The following is a 19,329-nucleotide window of genomic DNA, read 5'->3' on the forward strand; positions in this document are numbered from 1 at the left end:
TTTTAAAAAAAGAAATTAATAGTAGATTCTGTCTCCATCCCACAAAAATCACAACTGTAATCTATCTCTTTGAACCTTTCTAAGACTTAACAACTTCTGGGCCTTTATAATTTTTACAAGCATTTTTAAGAAAATGTACTTCACTTTCTAGACAGTGCGTCAAAGACCAAAGAATATTCTTTAGGTTTAATAGGTATTTTAAATGTCTCAAAAGACTCCCCAAATGGCATTAAGAGTCCACTGGCATTCAGCGGCTGCCCAAGAATCAAAATACCATTGTCAATCCATGATTTATTAAAAGGGACTTATTTTTATATAGTATGTCTCTGTTATTCCGTTAAAAACACCTGTGGGGAGTAAAGTTATGTTTGTACACCGACAACCATGACAGAAGTGCCTGCCTGTGAAAATTACTTCATGTGACAGGTAGTTTTTCAACTGAGAAGTTGCACTTTAACAAAAATTCAATGCCACCAATAGAATTAAACAAATACTTTGGGAAAACATTCCAGAGGCTATTCTGATCATTGTAATATATAAAATTATATATTAATTTATCCAATTTATTGACAATGTCCTTTGACACATCAAGAGAAGGTTGAGACTTACCGATTTACATATCCCTTCTGCTTTGGATAGCAATATGCGTCCGTACAATGACAGATCCCTCAATAATCAAGAATCTAGTTTGCTTTTAGTTTTTTTTATAATGGGGCTAAAGTTGAATTCACACCTCTGTCCGACATCTTTACAGATAACTATTCCCACGTAGACCACATTATCTTTAATGGGAACCCCACATATTTCATGAGCATTACTATCTTTAAGCGGGAACAGTGCTGATTTAGTAGCATTCATCCTCAAACCTGATACTGAAGAAAACTTTTGCGCACATTTAACAGCCTTAGAAACCTCATTTATATCCTTCAAAACGACTGCTGTGTCATCAGCTAATTGATAGAGGTTAACTTGTTTATGAATAGCTAAAATTCCAGAAAAAATAGATTTTTAATATGCATGTTCATAACTTGAGTCACTAACAAAAATAAGAAGGGGGACAGAGGACAACCCTGTCTAATTCCACGACCTATATTAAACCTTTGTGACGTCTCGAGAGCTAATTTCACTGAGCTGTTACAACCATTATAACGAGTTTTCACTGCATTTAAGAAATAATGCCCAAAACCAAAAGACTTGATGACTTTAAAGATAAAATTATGCTCAACTGTATCAAGTCTTATAAAAGTCAATAAACTAAATAAAACTCTCATCCTTAATAAATTTTCTATAATCAATCATGTCCAGAATTAATATTATATTATTACTAATAATATATACTAATACTATATATAAGGTATTTTTATGAGGTTTGGGGATCAAACTAATTACTGCTATAATGTAGGAGGCAATTCAGCACGTTCAATGGCTTCTTGAAACACTAAAAGTAAAAAGGTTCCTCACTGAAAAACTTGTAAAATTCACCCGTCAAACCATCATTTGTTATCTTTAAGGGACTTAATGCAATCAGTAATCTCATGCAGATTTATTACCTAATCACATGTACTTTTAAAATCTTCATCAGTTTTTCTAATATCGGGTGATAAATCATGAAGGAATGTATTAATTCCACTAATGTGAGAGGGTAAATATAAATTCTGATAGAATTTAGCAACGTACTTAGAAATTTCCTTTGTAGTCTCATTGGGTATACCATTTATTATCAGTTTGGACAATGAATTGCGCTCACCATTTTGTTTTTCCAGATTAAAAAAAAATATATTGTATTTTTCTCCCCTATCTCTATCATTTACGTCTTGATCTTACAAATACCCCTCTTGCTTTCTCCTCATATATACTATCCAACTGGCTCTAAAGTGATGAGAACTCCTCTAATTCCCAAGCAGTCAAGTCTTCTTCTTTACCAGTTAACTGAAAAATATCCCTTACTACCCGTACTTCTTCTTTTCTGATTTTTGCCAGTACTTTTCCCATTTTAATAACCACACTCCTTACCTCATACTTCATTAGTTCCCAGGATTGACCAAATTTCTGCATATAACGGACCCATTCCCAATGCTTATCAAATAAATTATTTCAAATTTCAAGCCTTCATTTTCAAGTAATTTATTATTTAATTTCCAATAATTTATTTAGTAGTTTCTATAGTTTGATGTCCCAAGTGTATTAATACTAACCAAAAATTCCTTTCTGGTCTGTCAAAATAGATGGTTTAATTGAAACACATTCAACATTATCAGCCAAATCATCAGATATAAGCCAGAAGTCTATGCGAGATTGCAAAGAAAGATCCTTATTATTCCACGTAAACATACGTTTAGTCGGATGCTTATACCTCCAAATGTCTAAAATGCCCAACCGTAGAGACATCATGAAGAGCACAGTTTGATCTATGGTCTTTTGGTGGCCATCTATCTATACAATCGTCAATCACCGTGTTGAAATAATTTTTGCTGAAGGATGTCTAGATGTCAACGAATTAAAAACGAATTTTTGTTCTAGTCTCTGAAATAATTTGTTATTTAATGTTTTATTATTGGTGGCATATATATTAATAAGAACAAACATTGTATTATGGGATTCAACAACTAATATAATCCATGTGCCTTCATTATCTTTTTCAAAATCCAAAATTTGACCTCCAAACCTACCTTTTAAAATAGCGACCCCTGATCTCACAACCCCAGTTTTCCAAAATGTATTATCTATAGAACATGCATGTGTTTCTTGCACGAAATAAAAATCTGCACATTTGCTCTTACAATACAAGAATAAGGATTTCCTTAAACGTATATTTCTGATACCCCTGGCATTAACTGAAAAAAAAAAACGAAACAGACATTAACAACAGATTAACAGATAAGTAGTAGCAAAATAGACTGAAGCCTTAACACACTTTAATTCTTGTTTTCTAGCTGCCCATGTTTTGACACCTTGTCATCTTTTTCTTCTTGTTTGCTTCAGTCTTACTAATCAAACCCCTGTTCTGCCAGGCTGCACTGTGGATCGTATGGCTCTCCAGCATGCCTCACCATAACAGTACCAGCCCCCAGAAATTTCATTTTTATTCCATAGAACTTTAATTAAGCCATGAAGTCGGATTCTCACAGACAAATATGATTAATCATACATAACTCTGGAGTGTCTTACTCCTTTGGTGTGGTTCTTTTGGATAAGTGAGTACAGAAATACACCAGTCCCACTCTCATCACGCCTAGTGGGAATTGTGGGATTTTATTATGCTTATAACAGTTTTGCAAAGAAATTATAATTATTCCTCATTTTCTTTTGTTGCATATAATAGGGTGAATAATATAATTTATGATCAGGTAACTTCAAAAGCAGACGGGCATCACGTGCATATTTTGCTTCATGATGTCAGATTGTACAACAATAATAAATATATCTTTGTATAGCGCGTTTTCACAACATTACATCGTCTCAAAGCGCTTTACAGCATCCCCACCCAAAACCCCCAGTGAGTAAACCAAAGGCAACAGTGGCAAGGAAAAACTCCCTGGAAGGAGTTTGCCCAGGATGTCAATCTTCTCCTGCATCCTCGTGTAGCATTAATGCTGGTTCGGGAAAAAAACAATATGAGTAACTTTTATACTCATTAAAGCTAAATAAATGTTTGCTGTGGGTACAGTTTGTATGATGTACTGTTTTGTTCATGAACTGCAAATCCACTGTTTGCCCAGTCTGCTCTTCTCAGTCTGACCTCAGTCCAGAACCACACCCACTGCAGCCTGAGAAGCAGGAAGCTCCTCCCACTTTCACCAAAAAGAACTGTGAACAAAATGAAAACTTAGTATTTTTGGAAAAGATATAACAAGCCATCATGTTATTCAATAAACAGGAATAAATGGCAGCACAGCGCCCTCTGCAGCCTGCCGTAGAGCAAGTCAGCATGAACAGCCCTCCAGGCTTCTCTACCCAAGCACCACCCCTCGTCTAAACCAGCCGGAGTATTTATAGTAGGTGTGAATGTGCCTAATATGGACAACATGCAGTTGTGTGTTACATGTCTGAAAGGGCAACTCCACAAAATGTCTGATCCTGATTCTACTGACAATGTCCGCAGTTCATGTGTAAAAACGGCTATTGATTCCCTCACTCTTACCCCCACCCTCGGTGTACATGTGGTGGTCTGACTTCCCTGACAGTGAATATACACTCATTTTCTCACCCTTTCCATTACATCTGTAATTTAGGGACCCTTTCTGCCCTCCCCCCGTTTTCCCCTGTCAGTCCGGTTCACTTTTTGCTGTGTCCGATTCTCTTTTCCCTTGAGGCTGATGCCGAGAGGCTCGGCACAGTTGAAATACTTCGCCATGAGGAGCTCCAGCCCCCTCTTCCTGCATCCCTCCATTGCTGTGCCTGGTATGTGCTCTTCATGGCCTGTGGATAAAGTCTGAACGGCCCCGTTTGGATTCTCCCGTCTCTCCGCAGGGCCCCCCAACCTGCCACCACCTGAGGAGCTGAGGGGTCATCGCCCCACCCTGCAACTTACTGCCCAGGATGGCAATCCTCTCCTGCATCTTCATTTCTCCACCTTGCGATGCCCAGGGAGAATCATCAGCTTCCCCTGTTTTCCCTCCTTTTTCTGAGCCAGGGGAGTTTGTTCTCTGGTATCTCTGGCATCCTCACTCTGTTCAAACTGCTCCATGTGTATTAGACTCTTATCAAATCAAGGCTGTGGCCCTTTTGATCACTTTTGCCCAAAATGAGATTCGAGCTAAACTACTGTGTTTTTTTATTGTAAGTAAAGTTAATGAAAGAAACAACTATGCTAATTCAATTGACCTGGAACAAAATGAAAACTTTCCAAAAACAGTCACGCAAAGTATAATAAATTGCCTGACAATACTCAGCCCTTCTGACATTTACCCCTCCCAAAGTGAAATCTGCACCCCCCCCCCCCACTCTCAGACTGGACACAGCCCCTCCCTAAACTTAAATACCAGAATAAACATATTCATTATTCAACATTTCTATCAAAATGAATCAAGCCTATATTATCAAATCCTTTGAAATAACTCATTGGATTCTATTTACATGTTTACTTATTATTTATTTACATATGTACACATGCGTTTGTTTGGGAAAGACCAGAAAAATCTCTACAGCGTGAGTGAAAATTTTGACAGTGATGTAATCATTTGATCATTTTGAAAGAGGCCACTAGGTGTGTGAGTGAGGTATGTGTGAACACCCCTGTCAAACAGTGACAGTCCTGTGACTGTCAAATGACAATAGTATTAACAGCATTCTGCATGTGGATGGAAATGTGTGCATGTGTGTGAATGAAGGACTAGTAATATCTGTATATTACTGAACAGAAATGTGCTTATATGTGTCTGTGAAACAGAAGAAATGTGTGTATATGTGTGTCTGTGTAGTAGAAGAAATCTCTGTGTTTATGTCTTCCTGTGTGTGTCACAGTAACAGTATAAAACTCCTGAAGCTGTGTGCTTCTGAAAAAAGAAACGTCTGTCCTTGTGTTACCCGAGGGATAAGACTTTCTCTTTGCATGTGTGTCACTGTTTGTACCAAAGAAGCCACCAGCAGAGGCAGCAGCACAGAATGTGGAGCTCGTCACCAGAGGAAGGAGAGGGACGTCAGAGTAAGAATCCACCTTTCCACTGTGTTCATGGGTATATCTGTATTGCTGCAATGCCACTGTGAGTGTATTGTGGGACACATTGTGTCTGATAATATTATTCCTAAATTGTGTGGATTAAAAAGAAGAAACTTAACCTAAAATATAAAGTAAATCAGGATTCCTAAAAAAGAGATTATTTGCTTTTTTGGTCATTTGGAATCACATACAGTGCATCATTGATGATCAGGCATGTAGTGAAATCAGAATGCTATCCTCATTAATCTTAAGAAGAAATAGAAAGGCTGCAGTCAGAATAACAAATCGACTTAACTGTCCATTGTCTTTGTTCCTAAATATGGTCATTTTTTTAATTTTTATTTTAGAATATTTTTATCATATTAATGTTTTGTTGTACGTTAAATAATGACTGTACCCGTTACCCATATCTGACGTGTTGTTATAGGGACGTAGGGAACGCAGGGTCTCACATGCTGCGACCGACTGGAAGCCCGCAGTTACCTCAGGACGGCAGTAGGGGGCGGACGCGGGGTTCTACCGTCTTAAACCATATTTTTCTGAGAGAAGTAAAAATGTGTTACGCTTTATTTTTAATTACTTGTGAAATTGTTTATTTAGGTAGAAAACACTTGGTTTGCTTTTAACGATTCTTCTCCCGTGTTTTAACACTAACAGGCGTGAGAGAGACGCCGTTCGCTAATTAGCTTGTCGATTGTCAGGTAGAGTTAGAAGTTCACCATTTTAATTAAATATTTATTCCTGCTTGTATTTTGATCATTCAATATAACGTGTTACTAATGTGATTTATTTATGTTATTTTGCTTTTTAACTCTATGGCTATGCGCAGTTATGTCTCCCGTCTTTTACATGGTTATAATATATACTGATTTAATCTAATTGTTTATGTTCATTTACATTAAAGTGCATTTATTTAATTGTATTATATGATTTATGTTACTCATTCACCTCAGTTATGCTTTGAGCAGCGCTGAACCAGGACATTAATAGGATACAACATGAAGCCTTTATTATCGGTGTACTGATAACAAATACAATATATAATATATATAGACAGAAACATATAAAATGTACATATAGGGGGAGAAACCCCCCCCCCCAATCATCAGGATTACATTTTAATCAGAGAGAAAACTGTCATTTCCTGTGTTTGTTCAGCTTGCCAAACCCATTTATTTTTGTCTAACATACGTCACACATCAGACAGAGTAAATAGGGTTATACTGGTCAAAAAGCAGAGATTTTACCTTTTTGCCGAGAAGCAGCGACATGTGACACTCTGATAAGGTAAAAATGATTCCTCCAGCACTCAGTGAGCTATCCCAGCATGCACAGCGACACGGGGGAGTTTGAATTCACCCAAAACCCAGGATAGAGGGGTTCAGTGAATGAGGAGGTGAAGCTGTACAGGGGGGTCAGTCCATCAGAGGAGACTCTGTAGAAGGACAGAGCACCAGCCCCCCAGTCCAGATACACTCCTACTCTGCAGGAGCCTGAGGGCTCTATGGGTATGTCAGTCAGTTTATTATTGTGCCGGACAGAGTAACTGTCAGTATTACAGAACAGACTCCATGACTTCTCATTGAATCCAAGCACACAGTCATCACTCCCTCCTTTCCTCCTGATTCCTTTATAAGTCACTGCTATCCAGGCTCCATTTCCACTCCACTCAGCCTCCCAGTAACAGCGGCCAGTCAGACTCTCTCTGCACAGAACTTGTTCCCATCTGTCAAATCTCTCTGGATGATCAGGATATGGCTGCTCTGCCCCCCAAGTCACCTTCCTGTTCCCCTCTGACAGAGACAGGCGGCTGTATGCTGTGTTGGGGTCCAACGTCAGCTGGCAGGAGTCTGTAGGCAAGACGAAGAGCGATTAATCCCATGACGAAGCCCAGCATCTCCATCATTATCACTGTCACACCTCACACACTCACTAACGCAGAACTCGCTCCAATACACACATTTTATTCCCAAAATACTCATGTGAGACTGTGAGACTCGCTGGGGACCGAACTGCACTTTAGTCTGCGCTCTATTATTCTGTACGATACATAAAATATAAACACAGCACAGCGTCCCCTAACGAAGCAGGAATTAAAGTATGTAAAATAGCTCAGGAAATGTCGGACGGCCGCGCGACGCCGGCGGGAAAACGCGCCGAAATGCTGCGCGTGCTAAAGTAACAGGTTTAATTACAGGTAAACAACAATTTAAACAACATTAATCAAACACGTTAAATATGAAACTGTACCCCAAAGAGTACCACTAAACGTTAATCTGAATTTACTTCAAAATAAGAACTTCCTTCAAACCACTTCGGACACATACCTCCCTCCAGCAGCATTCAGCACCGACTAATGATGTGTCGGTCGCGAACGAGCCGATCAAAAGATCCGGATCCGGACCGAGAGACATTCTTATTTAAAAAAACGCCTCGGCGGTCGAGCGCACCATGCTGCTCTGACTATGACTGAAGTCTGTGTTAACGGCGTGCGAGCCGCGCGACCAATCATGTGCTGAGGCAGACAAGGTTCATACCATCAGGTTAAACGTAGGGAGGGGCGGGGGTGCGCGTGCTGACGGTGTACAGGTGCAGAGCAGGAGGGAGGGAGAGGAAGAGAGAAAGAGAGGGAGTGCGGTGCGCGAGTAGTAGGAAAGATGAGTGATAGTCGGGTACGAAGGATGTGCTGGTCTGACCCCCCAGCCTGTGAATACATAATGTATTTCTACAGAAGTTCCCAGACTACTGTTTTTATTTAAGAAAGTAGTCATCTTTAAACCTAAACCAGCCTTTTCAAATAAAAAAGGAAAAAAGCACACATAACAATAATTGTGTGAATGCTACATGAAGTAGTATTAATGATATTAAAAATAAAAACATGCTAACAAACTTACATTTCTGTAAGCCTGGTCTGGTCCTGCACTCTCCACTGTGGTCCACACTACAGCAGAAGCAGAATGACATAGTACAGGTTGATCCATTTATTTAATTGTTGTATTTCCTCCACGTACACTGCAGGTGCAGACACACATTCTATACTCACTTCAGTTTCTCTAGTTTACATTTGGGATCCTCCAGTAGAGCAGAGAGCAGCTTCACTCCTGAGTCTCCTGGGTGATTGTAGCTCAGGTCCAGCTCTCTCAGGTGTGAGGGGTTTGACCTCAGAGCTGAAGCCAGGGAAGAACAGCCGTCTTCTGTGACTCTACAGCCTGACAGCCTGCAGAGGGACAGACAAAATAGTTCCAATAGATAAGATCACTTCACCAGTACGAGTATTACATTTAAGTAAATGTGACAACTCCAATAAATATTTCAATAATTTCAGTGTAGAATAAAGAGTAAAACTGACCTCAGTATCCCCAGTTTGCAGTGTGAATCTCCCAGTCCAGCAGAGAGCAGCTTCACTCCTGAATCCTGCAGGTCATTGTTACTCAGGTCCAGCTCACTCAGCTGAGAGGAGTTTGATCTGAGAGCTGAAGCCAACACTTCACAGCATTTCTCTGTGAGTCTACAGCTGTTCAGCCTGGAAAATGAAACGTGTTAAGACATAAATACATACACCACACACAGGTATATCAAATAAAATATCAAAATAAACATTTTCATTTTTAAATACAATAAGTGAAGCAGCAAATACTTCAAAAGGAACAAGACAATCCTCTGATGTTCCTCATGTTCCCCGTCATGAAGAATACAGTGAATACTTTCAATTCAAAGCACAAATACTATGAAAAGTCTAGTGGATCAGGATTGGATCAATGTGCACAGATGAGCAGATTTTGCTACAATACAGCTTCTCCTGTGAGTTTACTATGTCTTTGGCTATTTGCTGTACATTGTCATAAGTCATGCATTCCGAAATCCCGTTCTGTATTGTCCTAAATATTTCAATAATTACAGATTACAGTATGGAATAAAGAGTAATACTGACCTCAGTATCTCCAGTTTACAGTGCGAATCCCCCAGTCCAGCATAGAGCAGCTTCACCCCTGAATCCTGCAGGTTATTGTCACTCAGGTTCAGCTCACTCAGCTGAGAGGAGTTTGATCTGAGAGCTGAAGCCAACACTTGACAGCATGTCTCTGTGAGTCTACATCTGTTCAGGCTGGAAAATGAAACGTGTTAAGAGATAAATACATACACCACACACAGGTATATCAAATAAAATATCAAAATAAACATTTTTGTTTCAAAATACAAGTGATGAAGCTAATATACTTACTCAGATGAATATTTTGGTACAATACAGCTTCTCCTGTGAGTTTACAGTGTATTTTCTCTATTTGTTGTACATTTTCATAAGTCATACATTCCCAAATCCTGTTCTGTATTGTCTTACAGAGCCAGTTTGAATAATGGCATGAGAGTGCACATGCTGTAAAATCCATTCATTAACTGGGATATTTAAATATATCAGATATATTGTTACTTCCCTGTCCTAGTCAGCAACACAAATAGGTTTTTCTTGAGACTCTTCAGCCGAGAGGAATCTGCATTTTAATGACCTTACAAGGTGAGTTACCCTGACACTCTGTAATATATACATAAGTATTTTTATTAAGTTCTGAACAGCGCTGGGGCTCAGTGATCAGCACTACAGCCAAACCAGGGGTTCTGGGGTTTTGGATTTAGTTCCTGCCAGGGATATGTGTGTGTGTGTGTGTGTGTGTGTGTGTGTGTGTGTGTGTGTGTGTGTGATTTGAACGATGTCAAGAAGAGCTTAAGTTTTTTTTATTATTATTTTTTTAGATAACTTTTGAATTGCTCACACCATGACTGAAATCCTTATTTTCTGTTTTTCTGTACCTGAGAACCAGTTAAATTTCCAAAACACTAATCAGACAATTATCAGTCCTGTCAGATGTGGATGAAATAGTGATTCTTTATTCATCCCCCTGGTAAAATAGTGCTGTCGCCTCTCTGATCTTGCTCTCTCTGACACACACATACAGGTCAGAGTGCAGGGTTGGCCAGCATCCAGCCCCCTGACGCTGGGGGGTAAGGGCCTTGCTCAAGGGCCCAAAACCAGCATCACTCTGTCGGCCAGGTATTTAAACCAGTGATCTTCTGACCACAGACACAGAGTCCGAACCCACTGGACCACACACCACACCAAGAATGTTAAAAGATATATATATATACTGCAGTATGTAAAATTAAAAAAGAATCCCTAGGTGATCTTTATAAATACACTATAATTGTTTTGATAAAAGCAGTATCATGAATAACATCTGTACTTCTTTAGCAACAGACGCATGTAAGATCACTTACAGAGCTGTCCTAGATTTCTTGATCACAGGCAGCAGCCTCTGAAGACCTTCATCTGATCTGATGTATTTCTTCAGATCAAACACATCCAGCTCCTGATCTGACATCAGTAACACAAAGGCCAGAGCTGACCACTGTGCAGGTGAGAGGTCTGCTGCTGAAAGGCTTCCTGAACTCAGGTATCTTTGTACCTCCTCTACTAGAGAATTGTCACCCAGTTCGTTCAGACAGTAGAACAGGTTGATGATCCTTTCTGCAGATAAATTCTCCTGAATTTTCTCCTTGATGTACTGGGTTGTTTCCTTAATCTTATGTGAACTGGTTCCTGTCTGGCCCAGTAGCCTTTTTAACAGACTCTTACTGGAGTCTGTCGAGAGGCCCAGGAGGAAGCGGAGGTAGAGGTCTAAGTGCCCATTCTTGCTCACTAATGCCTGATCCACTGCAGTCTTCAGCTGATTAGCTGATGAGTTTGACAGAAACTTGTATAAAGCAGCGAGATACTCCTGGATGCTCAGATGCACAAAGCAGTACACCTTCTCCTGGTACAACCCGTACTCCTCTTTAAAGACTTCTGTGCACACTCCAGAGTAAACTGAAGTTTCTCTCACATCAAGCTTACTCTGTTCTAGATCTTTCTCGTAAAATATAAGATTCCCTTTCTCAAGGTTATGAAAAGCCAGTTTACCAAGTTTTAAAAGGAATTTATTCCCAGATTTAGTCCATTTATTAAACTTGATTTTATGTTTTTCCATATACTTGTCATTTTTTAAACTTGTCTGAAAGATCAGGAAGTGTGTGTACATTTCAGTCAGAGTCCTTGGAATTTCTCCACTGTCAGACTCACTAAAAAGACTCTCAAGAACAGTGGCTGAAATCCAGCAGAACACAGGTATGTGGCACATGATGAAGAGGCTCCTTGATGATTTCACATGTGTGATAATCCTGCTGGCCAGGCTCTGATCACTAAATCTCTTCCTGAAATATTCCTCCTTCTGGGCATCATTGAAGCCTCTTATCTCGGTCACCTGGTGGACACACTCAGGAGGTATCTGATTGGCTGCTGCAGGCCGGGAGGTTATCCAGAGGAGAGCTGATGGAAGCAGATTCCCCTTAATGAGGTTAGTCAACAGCACATCCAGTGACGTTTTTTTTGTTACATCAAACCAACTCTCATTGTTCTGAAAATCTAGAGGAAGGCGACACTCATCCAGACCATCAAAGATCAACAAAACTTTGTACCTAAACAGCTCAGTAAATTTAAATGATTTCAGTTCTGGGAGAAAGTGGTGAAGCAGATTAATCAGACTGTATTCATCCTTTATCAAATTCAGGTCCCGGAAAGGAAGAGCAAATATGAAGTGAATGTCCTGGTTTGCTTTTCCTTCTGCCCAGTCAAGAATAACTTTCTGCACAGAGACTGTTTTCCCGATACCTGCCACCCCTTTAGTGAGTACAGTTCTGATAGGTGTCTCACACCCACAAAAGGGTTTAAATATATCATTGCACTTGACTGTAGTATCTCCTTTTACCCATTTCTTGGATGCTGCTTCAATCTGTCTCACTTCATGTTCATCATTGACTCCTCCAGCTCCCCCTTCAGTTATGTAGAGTTCTGTGTAAATCTCTTTGAGAAGTGTTGGCTGTCCTTCCTTAGCTTTCCCTTGAAATACACACTCAAATTTTTGCTTCAGGTTACATTTGATTCTACGCTGACATTGCAACAGAAGATGCCCTGAAACGAAATGAGAGAAAAATGCAAAAAGCTGCTTAATCCCAACTGGGGTCATGGGGAGACTGGAACCCATCCTGGAAACAGGCAGGAACCAACCCTGAGCAGCACAACACACTACAGGGACACACACTCACATGCACACAACTAGAGGGCCAATATAGACACACCAATCAACTTATCCTGCATGGTTGTGGACTGTGGGAGGAAACCTGAGACCCCAGTGAAAACCCACGTGACCAAACCCAGGACCTTCTCACTGTGAGGCAGCAGCACTAACCACTACATCACCACACCACCCCTCTTTTTTAAACCCAAATATGGGAAATTAAATATAATTACATCAAATGATAAACTGAAACTTAATAAACAACTTTTTTCATAAACTATTCTCTGGCAAATCAAACACACACTGAATGAGGTACAGCTCTTACTCTTCTCCAGCATGTCCGCGAGATCATTTTGCTCCATGGTCCTCAGGATGTACAGTGTGATCTTCAGAGCTCCCTCTCTACCACATGTCTTCTGTATCTGACCATCACTGTCCAGGTCATTGTCCTCCTCCAGCTGAGGCTCAGAGCATTCTGGGTCATTCTGATCCAGGTACCTTTGGAATTTCATCAGCTCATCCTTCAGATATATTTGAGCTTTTTTCTCCAATAACTGAAATGAACAGTTACAGTTTAATTATTATCACTCCTGACATCATATCATTTTATTATTTCATTTGTGAATTAGTTGCAAGTATCATCCCTTTGACAGAATCAACTACTTATCTGTGGAAGATGTATGTCAATTTAGATAAAATTTTAGAAAATATACTTCAGTAATAAATGCACCTTGAAGATGGACGATAAGTCTCCTTTATGTGGGTGTGAATTAGACCTTTTCAGTCGGCCCCTGCGAATAAAACACAAATATCCATCCATTAATCCATCCATCCATCCACCACTTATCCTGGTTTGGGGGTGGAACAGAGAGCAGAAGTCCTAGGATACGGGTTCACACTGGTGGTGGTGGGGGGGGGGGATTCTGGTCTATCACTGGGCAAAGACACACAGAGGCTGTCATATGTCATAGGGAATTTAGAAAGTAGCCTAAACACGTGTTTTTGGACGGCAGGAGGAAACCCATGTGATAGAGGGAGAGCGAGCAGCTGCAGACAGACAGGGGGCTCAGCCTCCAGCACTGGGGGGGTGAAGCCACAGCGCTGCCCTCTGTGCCGCCGCTAAAACAGGCATTTTATGGAAAGACAAAGGTCCTGCACTGACACTGACCACCACTGCTGCTGCTTGGGGGAATAATAAGCTACAGAAGGAGCTCAGAATGTGAATGGCAGTTACATCTATTTAAATACATCCATCCATCCATCCATCCATTTTCCAAACTGCTTATCCTACTGGGTTGCAGGGGGCCCGGAGCCGATCGCGGAAGCATTGGGCACGAGGCAGGGAACAACCCAGGATGGGGGGCCAGCCCATCGCAGGGCACACTCACACACCAATCACTCACACATGCACACCTACGGGCAATTTAGCAAGTCCAATTAGCCTCAGCATGTTTTTGGACTGTGGGGGGAAACCGGAGTACCCGGAGGAAACCCCACGACGACATGGGGAGAACATGCAAACTCCACACACATGTGACCCAGGCGGAGACTCGAACCCGGATCCCAGACTTGTGAGGCAACAGTGCTAACCACTGCACCACCATGCCGCCCCCTGCTGTAACAATCATTTCACCATAAATCACAATGTTCTTCACAACACGACCCTGACAGGAGACAAAGTAAGAGAGGTGAGATTAAGATGGTTTGGGCCTGTGCAGAGGAGGGAGGCCAGGCAAGGGGAGAAGAGGAAGAGCAACGAGAAAGTATGTGGATGTGGGTGTGAATGGAGGACATGCGGGTGGTTGGAGAGATAGAAGAAGATGCAGAGGACTGAGGGAGAAGGAGACAGATGATCCACTGTGATGACGCCGAATGGGAACTGTGGAGAGCAATATCTATAGGGGAACAAGGACACGTAGGGAGGCTCTGTGCGCACCAAAGTTAGTCTATTGACGCAGGCTGTGGTGGCAGCTGCTAGGATAACGTACCGAATAACATGGTGTACCAGATAAGGCGAAATTGCCAGAAAGTGGAAAAGTACGGACAGGGGCGGAGGCTGCTTGTAGAAGGGTATAAGACACACATGAATAGTAAGGAAGTCGAACTCTGTTGGGATACGGTGCATCACAGACTTCCCAGATATGTTGGAATAAATGGAATAAAAGGTTATTGGACAACTCATCCACGTCTCCGGGTGATCTCTTCTCATCTGGGGACCCGGTGGAGTCGGCGTACTCCAACAGAACAGATGGAAGCCGAAGAAGAAGAAGCCTGGTCCATTAAACGTGTTGAAACTGAAGCCTCAATCTGAGCAAATCTAATGAGTCCATAAGGATGCATTTATGTTTTATCAAAGCAGAAACGTCCATCCCAGAAGAGGACAATCTATTGTCCAGTCCTCCTTAATCGATATACCGCAGTGCGCAAGTGAGCCTGCTTTTCTCCAGCTTCATGCTGAGGATTGATATTTACAACATACTTTTCAATTAATTAACTTCCCATTCCAGCTTGCAGAAAGTCCGTTTTTACAGTAATGTGCATCCCTTTACCTCAGGTGTAATTTATATAGAATACAGTCAGAATTTCTGTTGAAATTTTCAAAGACAATGGGATTTGAAAAAGTAAAATAATTATACATTGATTATAAACTTCTTCCTCATAGCATGTGTGTGCCTGTACGCCTTTTGACTGAGAATCTTAGTGTTATAAACAGTGTTAGTTTAAATGCACATTTACCTTTGATCTGATGGAAAAGGTCCCTCTCTGAAGAAGATTGGTGCCTCCATTGACCAGTCACTCTTCATGGAAACACAGCTGGGTACAGGTAAGTCTGCTCTCTCCATCAGGACACTGTGGACAGTGACAGGAAAGATCCTGAATATATAAATATAATTCATATTAGGACAGCATCACATTAGATCTTCAGCTGTCTAGCGTCCTGCTCTGCCTTCCTGTACTTTGATATGCTGTGAAGCTCTTGATGCAAACATAATTGTTTACAGGTAGCTTTAATATGAAATAGTCTGACCTAAAAATAAGATTCCAGTATGAAAGGTTTGTTACAATCTCTGTTGCTAGATTTGGCTGTTCCTGCTTTTTCTTGTTTATCGATTAATTTGATTATATATTACCGTAATTTGTTAGTTTGCACTCTACTCCTTCTGTCATGCCCGGCTTGTACGCTTCTCGTGTTTGCCACGCCCCCTGATTACCCACGTGTGCTTCCCTGATCGTCCTCAGCTGTGTCCGATTATTTTGATCAGTCTTGTCCATTTAAGTCCTGGTCTTGCTTGTATCTGTTGTCCGTCATTGTGGTTATGGTGTGGGTCAATGTTTCCTGCTCCTGTTCCCTGAACAAACCCCGTAGTTTGCCCTGATTCCTGCCTGCGTGCCTAGTCCTTGGCCACCTGCCCGCATGATCGCCGCAAGGTTCCGCGTCAATCATGACACCTTCACTATTTCTGATCATTTTTGATAGGAGAGAGATGATCTGTTGCTTGCTTTTGTTATGAAAGAGCTGGTTGATTGTGGCAGAAAAAAGAAGAAAGAAGATGCAGAGGTATTTTTCATAAATGCACATTTACCTTTGATCTGTAGGAAAAGGTCCCTTTCTGAAGCTGATTGGTTCCGCCATTGACCAGTCACTCTTCATGGAAACACAGCTGTGTACAGGTGAGCCTGCTCTCTCCATCAGGACACTGTGGACAGTCAGAGGAAAATCCTCATTATATAAATATAATCCATATAATGTGGACAGGGTCACGTTAAATCTTTAGCTGTTTAGCCTTCTGCTCTGCCTTCATGAACTTTCATATCCCATGAAGCTCTCATGCAAACAGGCTTGTTTACAGTTTTAATGTGAAATAAACTGTCTCACTCAAAGTTAAGATTCCAGTATTGAAGGTTTAATATCACTGTTACAATCTCAGTTGCTAGACTTGGCTGTCGTTGCTTTTCATTCCTGTTTATTGATTTATTTGTTAATATGTTTATTGGTTAGTTTATGCTCCACTTCATTATTTGTGACCATTTCTGATAGGATGGATAATCTGTTTGTTCCCTCTAGTATAAAAGAACTGGCTGATTGGGGAAGAAAAAGGAGGAGAATGAAGATACTGAGGCCTTTTTTATTAATCTACACGTATTAACATGTTCCACACTGAGCCAGCCCTGGCTAGGACCCCTTTCTGCTTTTATATTATGGCCTGACTATAGACCCAAAGAGACATGCATGCTAGTGGGCTGTAACAGTCGTTTTACCATAAATCACAATGTTCTTCACAACACGACCCTGACAGTGTTCCTGTCTTATTCGGGTGTTACTCCTACAATCAGTGCTATTTATAACTGATTAGATTTTTTAAAAATACTCGATGCCACATTTTTGAGAATATGGATTTTTGGAAAATATTGTCATTTCAGCCTGGAAATGCAAACCTAGATGCTGTCGGAACGACAACAATGTATTAATTTATTAAGGTACAACTGATTGCTCTCTCTGTCAAAAATACTGGGAAGAATTTTTTTTTTGATGTTGGTTTGAAAAGCAGTTCAATCAGACACAGCTTCTGTCTTACCTCCCAGTTGTCTTTGTTTTACACTCCACAGGGGGGGTCATTTCAGTAGCAGCTCCCTCCATTTCTGTGCCGATCCAGACCAGATGACTGATGCTGGGGCTCCAGTGAAAATGAAATTGCTGCATTGAAATTGCACCAGACCGTGAGCCCAAATCCGGGGTTTGTGTCGATTTCATGAGGCTGGTTAAATATACACTGGAAATGCACTTAATGTAAATCCTGTCTTGGACATATGATCACATAGCTTAGGCTAATGTAACCTGCATGGCCACATTACTGCTTTGCACTAGCTGGTCTAGAAAGGTCACACTGTAGATTGTCAGTGGCTGGTTAGTTATTATTCTTCATTATAGTTACATCTACATCACAATGACCAAGCAGTAGCAGAACTATGGTTTGTAATACTTGGTTTATGTTGGTCTCAGCTGGGGCCCCGAATCGGCTGCTTCGCCCTGGGCCCCCACAGGAGAGCTCCACAGGGTCAATATTCATGGTCAGGCTGCTACAGCCAAACCTTTGGTCACTCCTGCCAATACCGAATGTCGGTTTTAAACCATTCTGGAGGACCATGTTCACCCAATGGTTCAATCATTGTACCCTGAAGTTGGTGCCATGTATCAGCATGATAATGCACCAATACACAGAGAAATACTGGTGGCAGAGTGGTTTGATGAACATGAAGATGAAGGTGAACGTCTCTCAAGGGCTGTACAGTTACCAAATCTGAATATTATTGATCCGCTTTGGGGTATTTTGGAGGAGCGAGTCAGGAAACCTGACCAAGAGGAACAGCTCACAATCCCACTGGTCACTGTGCAAGACAAACTGATGCTGTACTGGCCGCCAAATGAGGTCCTGCACCCTACTAATAAACTATTGTGGTCTTAGATTTTGTTATTCAGACAAATGCACAGACACATTGCCTTTGGATTACAACTGTTCCTCTGTTAGTGTTTGCAGTTTTAATAATAAATAATTAAAAAAAAAATCTGTTTTCCCTGCTCTACCAAAATTGCACCAAGCCGTGAACACAAAACTGTGGTTTGCACTAAAATGTAAGTCCATCGTGCAATTTTTGCTCTACTACTTTCCCCACACTTCTGTGCAACTTCAAAGTTATTGCCGGTGTAGGCAGTTCATGGCCATTTTTAGATGCAGTATGTGAGCTGTATCCAACCTATATGGTAAACAGATTGTATTTATATAGCACTTTCCTACTAATATAAGCACTCAAAGCACTTTACCATTCATGCCCCCCATCCACCCATCTATCTATCCACAAAGACATTCATACACCGCTGGCAGAGGCTGCCATGCAAGGCATGCAACAGCTGGTAAACACAGGTCACCAGGCAACAGTTGGTCACCAGGAACAATTTGGAATTCAGTGTGTTGCTGAAGGAGGAACTGGAACTCAAACCTGCAACTCTCCAGTCGCCGAACCACAGCACTACCTCCTGCGCCACCATCACCCCACTATACCCCTGCTGCCATGGCCCTGCTTACTAACACAGCCAAAAGACTGACCAAATCTGTTGTGTTACCACTATCTGATTGGTGGAAATGCACAGAGACAAGAAAGTTCCAGTGATCTACATTAACATACATGGATTATCTGAAGGAATAAAGAGTATATTCTCTATATATTTCATTATTTGTAATATCGCACATGGCGAAGTATACATATATTCCTGAAAACTCGGAACTAAAAAACTTCCAACCTCTTACTTATAAAAGTAATATAGAACAACAGAATGAAATATATTCTTCATGGAAATTTAAGCAAGCCAATGCAAATCCTGATAGCATTTGATGCTAACATAACAGCAATTCTCACAGGATGATTTCATACTGCAGGAACATTTTTTTTTAGGAACCAGAACTTTTTTCCAGAACCAGAAAGAAATGGTTGGTACTTTTCACTGGAACACTGGGGTGGAGCTTATAGAAATAACTTGATGATTGTTTGACCACAAGCACTGGAACT

General features: G+C 40.9%; 2 protein-coding genes and 1 long non-coding RNA gene across 3 annotated transcripts in view; 1 reads left to right on the forward strand and 2 right to left on the reverse strand.

The window, feature by feature from the left end:
• LOC125739965 (NACHT, LRR and PYD domains-containing protein 3-like) overlaps positions 1–19,329 on the reverse strand; it is a 94,747-nt gene that overhangs the window by 72,705 nt on the left and 2,713 nt on the right. The window contains exons 2-11 of the mRNA XM_049010569.1: positions 17,343–17,435; positions 16,350–16,463; positions 15,502–15,615; positions 13,496–13,556; positions 13,091–13,319; positions 10,931–12,659; positions 9,591–9,764; positions 9,009–9,182; positions 8,703–8,876; positions 8,554–8,600 (exon numbers count right to left, since the gene is read on the reverse strand). Coding sequence (XP_048866526.1) covers positions 8,554–8,600; positions 8,703–8,876; positions 9,009–9,182; positions 9,591–9,764; positions 10,931–12,659; positions 13,091–13,319; positions 13,496–13,556; positions 15,502–15,615; positions 16,350–16,463; positions 17,343–17,435 — 2,909 coding nt within the window. The remainder of the gene's footprint in view (positions 1–8,553; positions 8,601–8,702; positions 8,877–9,008; positions 9,183–9,590; positions 9,765–10,930; positions 12,660–13,090; positions 13,320–13,495; positions 13,557–15,501; positions 15,616–16,349; positions 16,464–17,342; positions 17,436–19,329) is intronic.
• LOC125739973 (uncharacterized) overlaps positions 1–19,329 on the forward strand; it is a 143,566-nt gene that overhangs the window by 72,467 nt on the left and 51,770 nt on the right. Inside the window, exon 2 of the long non-coding RNA XR_007397404.1 lies at positions 6,947–7,055. This is a non-coding gene — a long non-coding RNA (uncharacterized LOC125739973). The remainder of the gene's footprint in view (positions 1–6,946; positions 7,056–19,329) is intronic.
• On the reverse strand, positions 6,647–8,447 carry LOC125739969 (stonustoxin subunit beta-like). The gene is made up of 2 exons (XM_049010578.1): positions 7,987–8,447; positions 6,647–7,509 (listed from the first exon to the last, which is right to left on the reverse strand). Exons 1-2 carry the CDS (start codon positions 8,000–8,002, stop codon positions 6,977–6,979), a joined length of 549 nt encoding a protein of 182 aa, XP_048866535.1. The 5' UTR covers positions 8,003–8,447; the 3' UTR covers positions 6,647–6,976.

This window comes from Brienomyrus brachyistius, chromosome 4, assembly GCF_023856365.1.
Source record: "Brienomyrus brachyistius isolate T26 chromosome 4, BBRACH_0.4, whole genome shotgun sequence".
Taxonomy (NCBI): Eukaryota; Metazoa; Chordata; class Actinopteri; order Osteoglossiformes; family Mormyridae; genus Brienomyrus; species Brienomyrus brachyistius.